The following is a 13,694-nucleotide window of genomic DNA, read 5'->3' on the forward strand; positions in this document are numbered from 1 at the left end:
CTCATCTCTCTCTTTCCTCTCTCTCTCCCTTCCTCTCTCTCAAAAATCAAATAATAGTAATAATATTAATAATAATAATGTAGGAAGAGATTAAACTCAGGTGGCCTTAAGTAAAGAATGTCTGAAGCCACCAGAAGCTAAAAGAGGCAAGGAAGGATTCTCCTGTAGAGTCTCTGGAGAGAATGCAACCCAGCTGACACCTTAATTTCAGATTTCACCTCCAGAACTGTGAGAGAATACATTCTATTGTTTTGTCACACACACACACACACACACACAAAATTAGCTCAAATATGATCTCCTGTGCAACACTTTTGAGGCTTCTCTGTACCCTCTCTGCCTACATTTTCAATCAGTCTACCAGACCACTCCTGTACATCAATAGCATCCAATGGCTATTATAGCTTTGTATTATAATTATTGTTTTTCTTACTTATGACCTCCAACCAGAGAGAGCTCCTTGAAAGAAACCACTGTTAAATTTCATCTTAAAATGTAAATAAGAAAATAAAAATGTTTCCTCAACTATTTATATGGTAGCAGCAGATGAGAAAAAGAAGTCATATTTGTGCCAAGTACTACAATTAGGTCCTTTTGCAATATCTCATTTACAATAAATGAGTTATGACTTAATAGGTTTTATAATAAATGAAAAAATATACAGATTTTGAACTTCTAGTTATGGGTTGGTTAAATTTTGAAACATTAGTTGCTTTTGCAAAGTACTCACATCACCCCATTTTGAGGTCACAACTGTCATTTAGATATAGTCTTCCTCAGTATCTGTGGGGGATGAATTTCAGGACCCCGAAGCATACCAAAATCTGCAGAAGCTCAAGTCCTTGTATAAAATGGCATTGTATTTGCATATAATCTATACACATCCTCCCATATACTTTAAATCTTCTTTTGATTACTTACAATACCTAATACAATGTTAATGCTATGTAATTAGTCACTACACTGTACTGTTTAGGGAATAATGACAAGAAAAAGTCTGTAACCATTCAGTACAGACCCAACCATCATAGCCCTAACTACATTGCTCACAAAAATTAGGGAATCAGGGAACATGCAGATACTCCAGTACTTTTAGCCTTTTCACCAATGAAATAAAAGTTGGTTTTGTATCTTATTAGCCTAATCGAACAACTTCTTTGATTTATCGTTTGCTTTTCTGATATACTTGTTTAATAAAAAAAAATCAAATGCTTTTTTTATCACTTCATATCCATTTTTACATATAACCTAATTTTTGTGAGCAGTATACATAGTACATATTGGAAACAACCAAACATTTAAAAAAAATTTTTTGACCAGCATTTGGTTGAATCTGCATATGTGAAACCCACAGATACAGAGAGTTGACTGTACTCATAATTTTCTTCTTCGTTCTTTTTTTCTTAAGTGAGTAGCAGGGAAGCAGAGAGACAGACACATGCACCCTGACCAGAATCCACCCAGTAAGCCTTCTATGAGACAATGCTCTGCCCATCTGGAGCCATTGCTCTGTTGCTTGGCAACTGAGCTATTTTAGTACTTGAGGCAAGGCCATGGAGCCATCCTCACTGCCCAGGACCAACTTGTTCCAACTTGCTCCAACTGAGCCATTCTGTGGGAGAACAAGAGAGAGATAAAGAGAAAGAAATGAGAAGGGGAGGGGGAAGGATGTAGAAGCAGATGGTGGCTTCTCCTGTGTGCCCTGACTGGCAATTGAGCCTGGGACAACCACGTACTGGGCCAATGCTCTACCACTGAGACAACTGGCCAGGGCCACAATTTTTTTGAGACTCATTTTTAAATCCTATTATTTCTTTTCTTTCTTTCTTCTTTTTTTCTTTTAGAAAGGGGGGGGAAGAGGGGGGAGAGATGAGAAGCATCAACTTGTGGTTGTTTCACTTTAGTTTTTTTAATTTTTTTAACTGATAGCTTCTCATACGTGCCTTGACAGGGGCCTCAAGCCAAGCCATTGACCCTTTGCTCAAGCCAGTGACCTTGGGCTTCAAACCAGTAACCTTAGGCTTTAAGCCAGCAACCTTGGGCTCAAGCCAGCAACCATGGGATCATTTTGATGATCTTGCATTCAAGCCAGCAACCCAACACTCAAGCTGACAAGCCTCTGCTCTAGCCAGAAACCTTAGGGTTTTGAACCAGGGCCCTCAGCATCCCAGCTGACACTCAACCCACTGTGCCACCACTGGTCAGGCTAGTTCATATTATTTCTTAAGTTTACACATTTAGTATAATTTTCCCTGATTTAAAAAAAGGTAAGAAAAAATCCAATACTCAAGATCAACAAAGCTTAAGAAAAAGTTAAAAAGAAATCTTTAGGATCCAAGATAGACCAAACTAGAATTACAGGAGGTCCTCGGGTTATGACACAGTTCCGTTCCTACAACAGTGATGTAACCTAAATCTTGGTGTAAGTCGGAACACACCCTAGCCTAACACAAACAGAACACTGGCACTTTTAACAGTCCAAAATGGCATAGGAGTGTACTGGGAACACCAATCCCCTCACTCATCTGTTGCATTACTGTGTATTCTTCCACTAAGTATAACCAAACTAGTTTTCCCATGTAGTCCATAAGTACGACACTAACAGAAGAAGCCAAAACACTTACATCTTATTTTTTTAAGTTTTTATGGGAGTGAGAGTTGTAAACTCAAAACATCGTATGTGGAGACTCATAACCTGAAGACTCCCTGTACAACTAAAATATAGATAATTAACCTGAATAACCAACTGAAGACTAGCTGAAGAGAAGTCTTATAACCAAGGATTTACAGAAGAAACCACAAAGAGAATTGCTTTGTAGCGCCAAACTGTTTGCCCAGGGCCAGTAACAGGCAGTGTCTGACATTGGCCTGCACCAGAATCCCTCCCAGGAGGCTCCTGAGCCAACACAAACAGAGACCAGCTTCAGACAACATCAGAGCAGGATACAATTAGCTTTACAAGTAGCATATCCAAAAGGAGATCTTGACAGTCACCAGACCCTGCTGAGGCAAATTGTGCTTCATGTGGTCAGCACCTGTACAGCATGTATACACTGTGGTTGGGGTAGATTCTCATAGTCAGCAGCCTGTGGGTCAACTCCATGCAGGAATGAGCCAATAGCAATCAAGACTCCATTACAATAAGAGGGCCCACCTACTTTACACAAGGGACATTCCTGGAGCACCCAGCTCAAGTGACCAAAGAGACTGCACCACTGGTTTCCACAGAAAACATACTACATAAGGCCACCATACCAAGACTGGAAGACATAGCAGATCTACCTACTATATAAAAGAGGCAATACAAAGAGGCAGCAAAAATGCAAAGCCAAAGAAACATGCCCCAAATGAAAGAACAGGAGAAATTTCCAGAATAAAGGTAAGTGAAATGGAGACAACCAATTTACCAGACATAAAGTTCATAAAAAAGGTTATAAGGATGCTCAAGGGATTTAGTGTGAACTACAATGCACTAAAAAGGACATAGAAACCGCAAAATAGAAACAGTCAGAAATGAAGAATAACTGGAAGGAATAAACAGGAGGTTGGATAAAAGCAGAAAATCAAGTCAGTGATTTGCAATACAAGGTAGCAGGAGACATCCAAGCAGAGCAGCAAAAAGAAAAAAGAATTTATAAAACGGAGATAGTACCTGACCAGGCGGTGGCGCAGTGGATAGAGCATCGGTCTGGGATGCAGAGGACCCAGGTTCAAGACCCCGAGGTCACCAGCTTGAGCGTGGGCTCATCTGGCTTAAGCAAATAAGCTCACCAGCTTAGACCCAAGGTCGCTGGCTCAAGTAAGGGGTTATAAAGTCCGCTGAAGGCCCGTGGTCAAGGCACATATGAGAAAGCAATCAATGAATAACTAAGGTGTTGCAACAAAAAACTGATGATTGATGCTTCTCATCTCTCTCCATTCTTGGCTGTCCCTATCTATCCCTCTCTCTGACTCTCTCTCTGTCCCTGAAAGAAAAAATAAAAATAAAACGGAGATAGTTTGCCTGACCAGTGGTGGCAGAGTGGATAGAGTGTCAACCTGGGATGCTGAGGTACTAGGTTCGAAACCCCATGGCTGCCAGCTTGAGTGCATGCTTGTCAGCTTGAATGTGAGGTCACTGGTTTGAGCACAGTATCGTCAACATGATCCCAGGGTCACTGGCTTGAGCCCAAAAGTCACTGACTTGAAGTCCAGGGTTGCTGGCTTGAGTCCAAGATTGCTGGCTTGAGCAAGGGGACACTGGCTGTGCTTGAGATCCCCAGTCAAGGCATGTATGAGAATTAATCAATGAGCACCTAAAATGATGCAACTACAAATTCTCTCTCTCTCTCTCTCAAAAATAATAAATAAAAATAAATGAAGATAGTCTAAGAAACCTTTAGGACAACATGAAGCATAATGTCATCTATATCATAGGGGTACCAAAAAGAGAAGAGAAAGAGAAAGGGTTCAAGAACCTATTAAGGGCCTGACCTGTGGTGGCGCAGTGGATAAAGCGTCGACCTGGAAATGCTGAGGTCGCCGGTTCGAAACCCTGGGCTTGCCTGGTCAAGGCACATATGGGAGTTGATGCTTCCAGCTCCTCCCCCCCCTTCTCTCTCTCTCTCTCTCTCTGTCTCTCCCTCTCCTCTCTAAAAATGAATAAATAAATAAAATAAATAAAAAATAAAAAAAAATTAAAAAAAAGAACCTATTAAGTAGTTTCTTATGTATTCCTTCCCTAATCTGGCAAAGGAAAAAGGCACACAAATCTAAGAAGGGCAGAAAGTTCAAAAAAGATGAATCCAAAGAGGCCCACACTAAGACACATCATAATTTAAATGGCAAAGGTTGAAAACAAAGAGAGAATCTTAAAAGCACCAAGAGACAGTTAGTTACCTATAAAGGAGCTCCCATAAGACTGTCAGCTGATTTATCAACTCTAACATTTCAGGCCAGAAGGGATTGGCATAAAATATTCAAAGTAAAGAAATGCAAAGACCTACAACCAAAACTACATCACCCGGCAAGGCTATCATTTAAAATTGAAGGAGAAATAAAGAACTTCCTAGACAAGAAAAAGCTAAAGGAGTTTGTTACCACCAAACCAGTATTACAAGAAATGTTAATAAGTGCCTTAATGCTCAATTAATATTTGATAAAGAGGACAAGAATATACAATGGGGTAAAAAACAGTCTATTCAATAAATGATGTTTGGAAATTTGGACAGATATATGCAAAAAAATGAAATTAGACAACCTCCTTACACCATAATACAAGAATAAACTCAAAATTGATTAAATAATTAAATATTAGACACAAATCCTAGAAGAAAACAGGTAGTAAAATCTTGAAGTTTCTCATAGCAATATTTTTTTATGATATATCTCTTTGGGCAAGGGAAACAATTGAAAAAATAAACAAATGGGATAACTTTAAGCTAAAAAGCTGTTGTACAACCTGACCATTAGTGACGCAGTGGACAGAGCATCAACCTGGGACGCTGAAATCCCAGGTTTGAAACCCTGATGTTGCCGACATGAGCAAGGGTTCACCAGCTTGAGTGTGGGTTGCTGGCTTGAGCATGGGATCATCAACATGATCCCATGGTCACCAGCTTGAGCCCAAAAATCACTAATTTGAAGACCAAAGTTTCTGGCTTGAGCAAAGGATCACAGGCTCAGCTGAAGCCCCCACCCCCATGTTAAGGCCTGTATGAGAAGTAATCAATGAACAACTAAAGTGATACAACAACAAATTGATGCTTCTTATCTCTCTCCTTTTCTGTCTCTGTCTCTGTCTCTTGCTCACTAAAAAGTAATAATAATAAAAAATAAAAAGCTGTTGCACAGCAAAGGAAACCACCAACAAAATGAAAAGAGAACTTACTCAATGGGAGAACTATTCACTAGTGATATATCTGATAAGGGCTTAAAATTAAAAACTTATAAAGAACTTGTAAAACTCAACCCCCAAAAAACAAACAATACAATTAAAAAGTGAGCAAAGGACCTGAGTAGACACTTCTCCAAAGAGGACATACAGATGGCCAAAAGACATATGAAAAAGATGCTCAATGTCACTAGTCATCAGAAAAATGCAAAATAAAATCACAATAAAATATCACCTCACATCTGTCAGAATAACTATCATGAATAAATCAACAAACAAGTGCTGGCAAGGATGTAGAGAAAAGGAAAACCTTATGCACTGTTGGTGGGAAAGAGGTTAGGTACAGCCTTTGTGAAAAGTATATAGTTTCTTCAAAAAAAAAAATGTGGCCCTGGCCAGTTAGTTCAGTGGTAGAGCATCGGCCTGGCGTGCAGGAGTCCCGGGTTCGATTCCTGGCCAGGGCACACAGGAGAAGCGCCCATCTGCTTCTCCACCCCTCCCCCTCTCCTTCCTCTCTGTCTATCTCTTCCCCTCCCGCAGCCAAGGTTCCATTGGAGCAAAGTTGGGCCCGGGAGCTGAGGATGGCTCCATGGCCTCTGCCTCAGGCACTAGAATGGCCCAGGTTGCAACGGAGCAACGCCCCAGATGGGCAGTACATCGCCCCCTGGTGGGCATGCCAGGTGGACTCCGGTCGGGAACATGCAGGAGTCTGTCTGACTGCCTCCCCGTTTCCAACTTCAGAAAAAAAAAATGTGACTGCCTTTTGACTCAGGTATTCCACTCCTGAAAATATATCCAAAGAATTCTGAACACTAGTTCGAAAGAACATATGCACACCTATGTTCATTGCAGCTGTCCATCAGTAGATGAGTGGATAAAGAAGCAGTGATACATTTACTCAATGGAATACTACTTAGGTGTAAACAAGAAAGAAATCTTACCTTTTGCAACAGCATGGTTGGACCTGGAGACTATTAGGCTAAGTGAAATAAGCCAGTCACAGGAAGAAAAGTACCATATGATTTCACTTATATGTGGAACCTAATTAACAAAATGAGCTAACAAGCATAATAGAAACAGTCTCATTAACAAAGAACAGACTGGCAGCTGTTAGAGGGGAGGGAGTTTAGGGACTAAGTAAAAAAAGTAAAGGGATTATAAAAAAAAATAAACTCATAGACACAATAGTATGGTAATTACTAGAGTGAGGAGGTGTGGGGGATGTAGGGGGTAAAAAGAGAACAAATGGTAATGGGAGTAGATTTGACTTGGGGTGGTGAACACACAATACAATATACAGATGTGGCCCTGGCCGGTTGGCTCAGTGGTAGATCGTCGGCCTAGCGTGCAGAGGACCCGGGTTCGATTCCTGGCCAGGGCACACAGGAGAAGTGCCCATTTGCTTCTCCACCCCTCCGCCACGCTTTCCTCTCTGTCTCTCTCTTCCCCTCCTGCAGCCAAGGCTCCATTGGAGCAAAGATGGCCCGGGCGCTGGGGATGGCTCTGTGGCCTCTGCCTCAGGCACTAGAGTGGCTCTGGTCTCAACATGGCGACGCCCAGGATGGGCAGAGCATCGCCCCCTGGTGGGCGTGCCGGGTGGATGCCGGTCGGGCGCATGCGGGAGTATGTCGAGTCTGTCTGACTGTCTCTCCCCATTTCCAGCTTCAGAAAAATGAAAAAAAAAATATATATATATATATATATATATATACAGATGATGTGTTACAGAATTGTATACCTGAAATCTATATAATATTATTAACCAATGTCACTCCAATAAATTCAATTCAAAAAATTGATAAAAATAAAATCACAGCTCCATCAACACCCCCCCCAAAAGAACAAAATAAGGACATCCTTAACAATATCTATGTAACAAAATGTTTATGTAAGGAGAAATCTTACCTGTAATACTTTATGGCAATGGAAATATTATATAGTGTTTACATAAGGAAGATTCACTTAAACTGATTTTCAGAAATATAGGTAAAATGATTACAAAAAATTTTAAAGGTCAACTTACCCTTTCTGTAAATATTACAATTGATGAAAATGCATAATTTATGAAGTCATGGACATCAATTTGAAATAAAAATTTCAGAATCTGACACTTGGAAGCATAATCTGTGGATTTATAAAGAAAAATAAGTTAAAACTTTATATATTTATTTATTTAGTGAGAGAGACAGGAAAGGAAAGAGATGAGAAGCATCAAATCGTAGTGGCAGCACCTTAGTTGTTCATTGATTGCTTTCTCATACGTTCCTTGGTGAGGGGCAGGGGGTTCTGGCTCCAGCTGAGCAATCGTCCATGGAGTCATGCCTATGATCCCATGCTCAAGCCGGCGACCCCATAATCAAGCTGGTGAGCTTGTGCTCAAGCTGGATGAGCTCGAGCTCAATTCAATAACCTCAGGGTTTTGGATTTGGGTCCTCAGCATCCCAGGTGGATGCTCTATCCACTGGCCACCACCTGGTCTGGTGCCAAGTTAACTCTTTATATGATGTAACTTTTGAATCTGTTTTCTTAATTGCTGCATTAAAAAACATAACTTTTTTCTTACCTTTTTGGGCAATATTATTTTGAGAAGACAAAGAGTAATCAGTTGCAAACATTTCACTGTTTGGCAGGGTATTTTCCACAGATGCGTCTATTTCCTGCTGAGTAAGCTCTTCAGTATATAGTGATACTTTTGATTTTTCATCATTATTTTTAGATGATGGAGTTTTGAAGTGTAAGTCCTCATGATTTCTCATTGGTAACTCTATTTCAGAGATCATATCTGCAAAATCAATGAGAATTCTTTTAATACTTGCTTTGTTTTGGGCTTCCCTTTTGTTTTCTAGGAACTTTGTGATTATTATGATATATCACTGTGGAAAAAAATTCATTAAAACATAAATTGTAGCCTGTATTAGTCCCTGCCACACACTTACTGACTTCACTAATACAAATATATGCTCTTAAAGTTCTAGAGATCACAAGTCCTAAAAATCAAGAAGTTCGGAGGGCTGTGTTCCTTCTGAAAACCCTAGAGGAGAATTCATTTTTTTGCCTTTCCTACACTATGGAGGCCACTGCATTCCTTGGCTCAGGGCTCCTTCTTTCATCTTCAAAATCAACTGTGAGATATCTAATCCAGGGGTCCCCAAACTATGTCCCACGGGCCGCATGTGGCCCCCTGAGGTCATTTATCCGGCCCCCGCCACACTTCTGGAAGGGGCACCTCTTTCATTGGTGGTCAGTGAGAGGATGCATCTGCATCCTGTGCTCCTGCAGTACTGTATGTGGTGGCGCCGCAAAGCGTGGCATCGCTCACATACAGTACTACTTCTGGTGATGCGGGACGCATGCCTCACAGCTCCGGAAGCAGGTCATATCACTTGTTATCGCTAGCAGTGACAAATATAGAACCAGACATTGACCATCTCATTAGCCAAAAGCAGGCCCATAGTTCCCATTAAAATACTGGTCAGACTGGCCTGTGGTGGCACAGTGGATAAAGGATCGACCTGGAACAAAATACTGGTCAGTTTGTTGATTTAAATTTACTTGTTCTTTATTTTAAATATTGTATTTGTTCCCACTTTGTTTTTTTTACTTTAAAATATGTGCAGTGTGCATAGGAATTTGTTCATAGTTTTTTTTATAGTCCGGCCCTCCAACGGTCTGAGGGACAGTGAACTGGCCCCCTGTGTAAAAACTTTGGGGACCCCTGTTCTAATCTCTCCATCTGACCCTCCCATCTTTCTCTTATAAGAAACCTTATGATTATACTGGACCCACTAAGATAATCTCTCCATCTCAGGTAGCTTATTTAATTAATTAATTAATTAATTAATTTGTGACAGAGACAGCGAGAGAAACAAACAGACAGAAAGGGAGAGAGATGAGAAGCATCAATTCTTCATTGGGACACCTTAGTTGTTCATTGATTACTTTCTCATATCTGCCTTGATCAGGGGGCTACCGCAGACCGAGTGACCCCTTGCTCAAGCCAGCGACTTTGGGTCCAAGCTAGTGAGCTTTGCTCAAACCAGATGAACCCACACTCAAGCTGGTGACCTCAGGGTATCGAACCCGGGTTCTCCGCATCCCAGTTCGACGCTCAATCCACTGGGCCACCGCCTGGTCAGGCTCAGGATGCTTATTTTAATTTCATCTGAAAGGTCCTTTTCTTGTTTGTTTAGTAAAGTAACAAATTCATAAGATCTAGAGATTAAGACAAGGACACTTTTGAAGGATCATTATTCAGCCTGGCATATAACATTTCCCTATTCCTTGACCAACAAAGATTTCTTAAAACTGTATAACACTGGGGAACAATTTTTATTTTCATTTTTCTGTTGCATGAGGTTTTAGAACTGTTTCTATATATTTCTGCATCGCTGATTCCAAATATGCAATCTGTTTTTTTGGTGCATGCTCTAGCTCTAATTTTTATGCAATTTTAATTTCTTTTTTGTTACAGTTAATGGCATACATTGGTTTTTAAATTGGAATTAAAGGGCAATGACTCTTGATTGAACATAACCACAAGGCAATTAATGTTTTACAAACATCACTTTTACATAATTATAGTTGTTTTGAAATGTAAAAAATTATTATCTGATAAAAAAAACACCCTTGTATTTTGTTTCAAGATTGAATCATGGCTTCTTCGAGTAGGTGTAAATATAAGAATAGTCCTGACACCTTCTGTTATATATGTGGCTGTTACACACTTCAACGTCAAAGGCACAATATTTTATCATTTGTGACACGTGCATATATTGCCTATTTTCAAGTTCCCCTTGGCGATCAAGACAAGAATTGGGCTCCTCATATTGTGTGCCATAATTGTGAGGAAATGCTTCATGACCGGACAAAAGGAAAACACAAAGGAATGCCTTTTGGTATTCCCATGGTTTGGCATGAACCTAAGGACCACAGCAGTGACTGTTATTTCTGTCTGATCCATACAAAGGGCACCAGCAAGAAAAAACGGCATATGATCGCATATCCTAATATTCCTTCAGCAATACTACCTATCCCACACTCTGAGACACTCCCGGTTCAATGGCTTTATTTCTTCTAAGGACGAAGAAAGTGAACATGGTGATCAAGTGTACTTTGATAAGATGCATGAGGAAATGGTTGTAGAATCTGAAGGATCTTCTTCTGATGCCAAGCAGTCATTAACCCCTCAGCAGTTTAGCCAACATGAATTGAATGACTTAGTAAGAATGACATAAAAATTGTCCTCCACTGGATCATTTGTGTGGATCTTAAAATGGTAAATTTCCTGCTAGAACAACAGAGAGGTTTCACGAAGTATCCTTGCTTTCTGTGTTTGTGGGACAGCCAAGAAACACTGGACACAGAAGGAGTGGCCAAAACATGAAGCTCTGGAAGTAGGGATGCAAAGTATTGTGAATGAACCTGTAGTTAATCGAAAAGGATCATTTTCCCCCCACTTCACATCAAACTTGGCTTAATGAAGCAGTTCGTTCAGGCTTTTATTCTTTTTTTTTTTTTTTTTTCATTTTTCTGAAACTGGAAACAGGGAGAGACAGTCAGACAGACTCCCGCATGCGCCCGACCGAGATCCACCCGGCACGCCCACCAGGGGCAACGCTCTGCCCACCAGGGGGCGATGCTCTGCCCATCCTGGGCGTCGCCATGTTGCGACCAGAGCCACTCTAGTGCCTGAGGCAGAGGCCACAGAGCCATCCCCAGCGCCCGGGCCATCTTTGCTCCAATGGAGCCTCGGCTGCGGGAGGGGAGGAGAGAGACAGAGAGGAAAGCGCAGCGGAGGGGTGGAGAAGAAAATGGGCGCTTCTCCTGTGTGCCCTGGCCGGAATCGAACCCGGGTCCTCCGCACGCTAGGCCGACGCTCTACCGCTGAGCCAACCGGCCAGGGCCCGTTCAGGCTTTGAATAGAGAAAGTGAATGCTTTCAACATATTATTTCTGCTTTTCCTGCCTTGTCTTTCGAGAAGATAAAAGCAGGTGTATTCGATGAACCTCAAATTCAAACTCTCATACATGACGAAGAATTTGCCAGGAAGATGAATAAGGAGGAGAAAGCAGCATGGCAGTCTTTTGTGGCAGTTACAAAGAACTTCCTTGGCAACAAAAAAGCAGAAAACTATGAACTTCTGGTTCAAAGGATGTTGTTGGCTTTCCACAACATTGGATGTAACATGAGCGTTAAGATTCACTTCCTGAACAGTCTCACCTTGATAAGTTTCCAGAAAATCTTGGAGCTGTTAGTGATAATCAAACTATTGCTGGAGCATCAAACAAGATTGTCCTCAACAAGTACACAAATGCAAATTTTTGCCTGAATAGGATTTAAATAAATTTTGCACAAATTTTATGATTAAAATATGTGTTTTAATATGTTCTATTTCAGGCCCTGGCTGGTTGGCTCAGTGGTAGAGTGTCGGCCTGGCGTGTGGGAGTCCCAGAGTCGATTCCCGGCCAGGGCACACAGGAGAAGCGCCCATCTGCTTCTCCACCCCTCCCCCTCTCCTTTCTCTCTGTCTCTCTCTTCCTCTCCCACAGCCAAGGCTCCATTGGAGCAAAGTTTGCCGGGTGCGCTGAGAATGGCTCTGTGGCCTCTGCCTCAGGTGCTAGAATGGCTCTCATTGCGGCAGAGCGATGCCCCAGATGGGCAGAGCATCGCCCCCTGGTGGGCATGCCAGGTGGATCCGGACGGGCGCATGTGGGAGTCTGTCTGACTGCCTCCTCATTTCCAACTTCAGAAAATAAATAAATAAATAATATGTTCTATTTCAAAATTCTAGACAAATTCTGATGCAATCATATCTTTTAGTGCATTAGTGTATTTACTGCATTATATAAATTATCATATTTTCACAAAGATGATGCCCAAGAAGACATTCTACTTCATTATGTTAAACTAAATGTTGAAAATTTTACAATAAGATGAAAACCTAAAATCTTGAATTGCAAAAAACCCTGTAGTTTACAGAGAAAAACTGTCAGATTTGAGATCAGCACACTCGAATTAGGTAAGAACAAGTGTTTTTGTGAATGCAACAAAAATTTTGTTCCCCAGTGTAATCTATTTCTCTGTTGCCTTTTTGTCCTAAAATTAAAAAGGAAAAAAAAAAAACTAACATAACCTTCAACAACTCTGTTATACTATACAATAGAAACTTACAACTAAGAATAAAACAGTAAGTAGATCCCTATAGAATATCAATCTTCTTAGATATATTTATTATCCAAAGAGGAGTAATAATTAAATGCCATTGTGAAAATATATATCCCTACCACCAAAGAGTCAAATGACCAAAATAATTTACAATTATTTATAGCCTACTTGATGTTAATTGTTAGTTTTATTTAATACGGAGAACAAACTGAGTTAGTTGCATGAAGGAGGATAAAATTAGAACTTACAGCAATTAATTTTTAAGTTCTGAAATTTAGTACACTGGATCATGCATTTCTACAACACATATTACTAATCTGAACTATCATATATAAAAGTCACAAGACCTGGCCTAGTAGCTCAGGTGATTAGAGTGTTGTCCTGATATACTGAGGGTGTGGGCCCGATCCCTGGTCAGGGCACATACAAGAATCCACCAATAATTACCTAAATAAGTGAAACAACAAACCAATGTTTCACTCTCTCTCCGCTTCTGATCCCTCTAAAATCAATAAAATAAAAATACAAAAGCCATTATTACTCAAACTTTTAATGAGGTTGTTCCAAAATGGAAGAACCATTCACTACTAAAGAAATTACATTAATCATCTGTGCAGAAAGCTACCCATAGTCATAAGCTATTTAGAACAAATTTGAT

General features: G+C 40.6%; 1 protein-coding gene across 7 annotated transcripts in view; it reads right to left on the bottom strand.

The window, feature by feature from the left end:
* The window catches only part of MIA2 (MIA SH3 domain ER export factor 2), a 135,987-nt gene that overhangs the window by 87,078 nt on the left and 35,215 nt on the right, over nt 1-13,694 (bottom strand). For 6 of the 7 annotated variants that reach the window (XM_066277885.1, XM_066277882.1, XM_066277881.1 and 3 more), the window contains 2 exons: nt 8,436-8,654; nt 7,896-7,996 (listed from right to left, as the gene is read on the bottom strand). In XM_066277885.1, coding sequence (XP_066133982.1) covers nt 7,896-7,996; nt 8,436-8,654 — 320 coding nt within the window. Of the gene's footprint in view, nt 1-1,496; nt 1,613-7,895; nt 7,997-8,435; nt 8,655-13,694 lie in introns of those variants that run through there. The other variant, XM_066277891.1, reaches the window with a different exon arrangement.

Source organism: Saccopteryx bilineata, chromosome 4 (genome assembly GCF_036850765.1).
Source record: "Saccopteryx bilineata isolate mSacBil1 chromosome 4, mSacBil1_pri_phased_curated, whole genome shotgun sequence".
NCBI lineage: Eukaryota > Metazoa > Chordata > Mammalia > Chiroptera > Emballonuridae > Saccopteryx > Saccopteryx bilineata.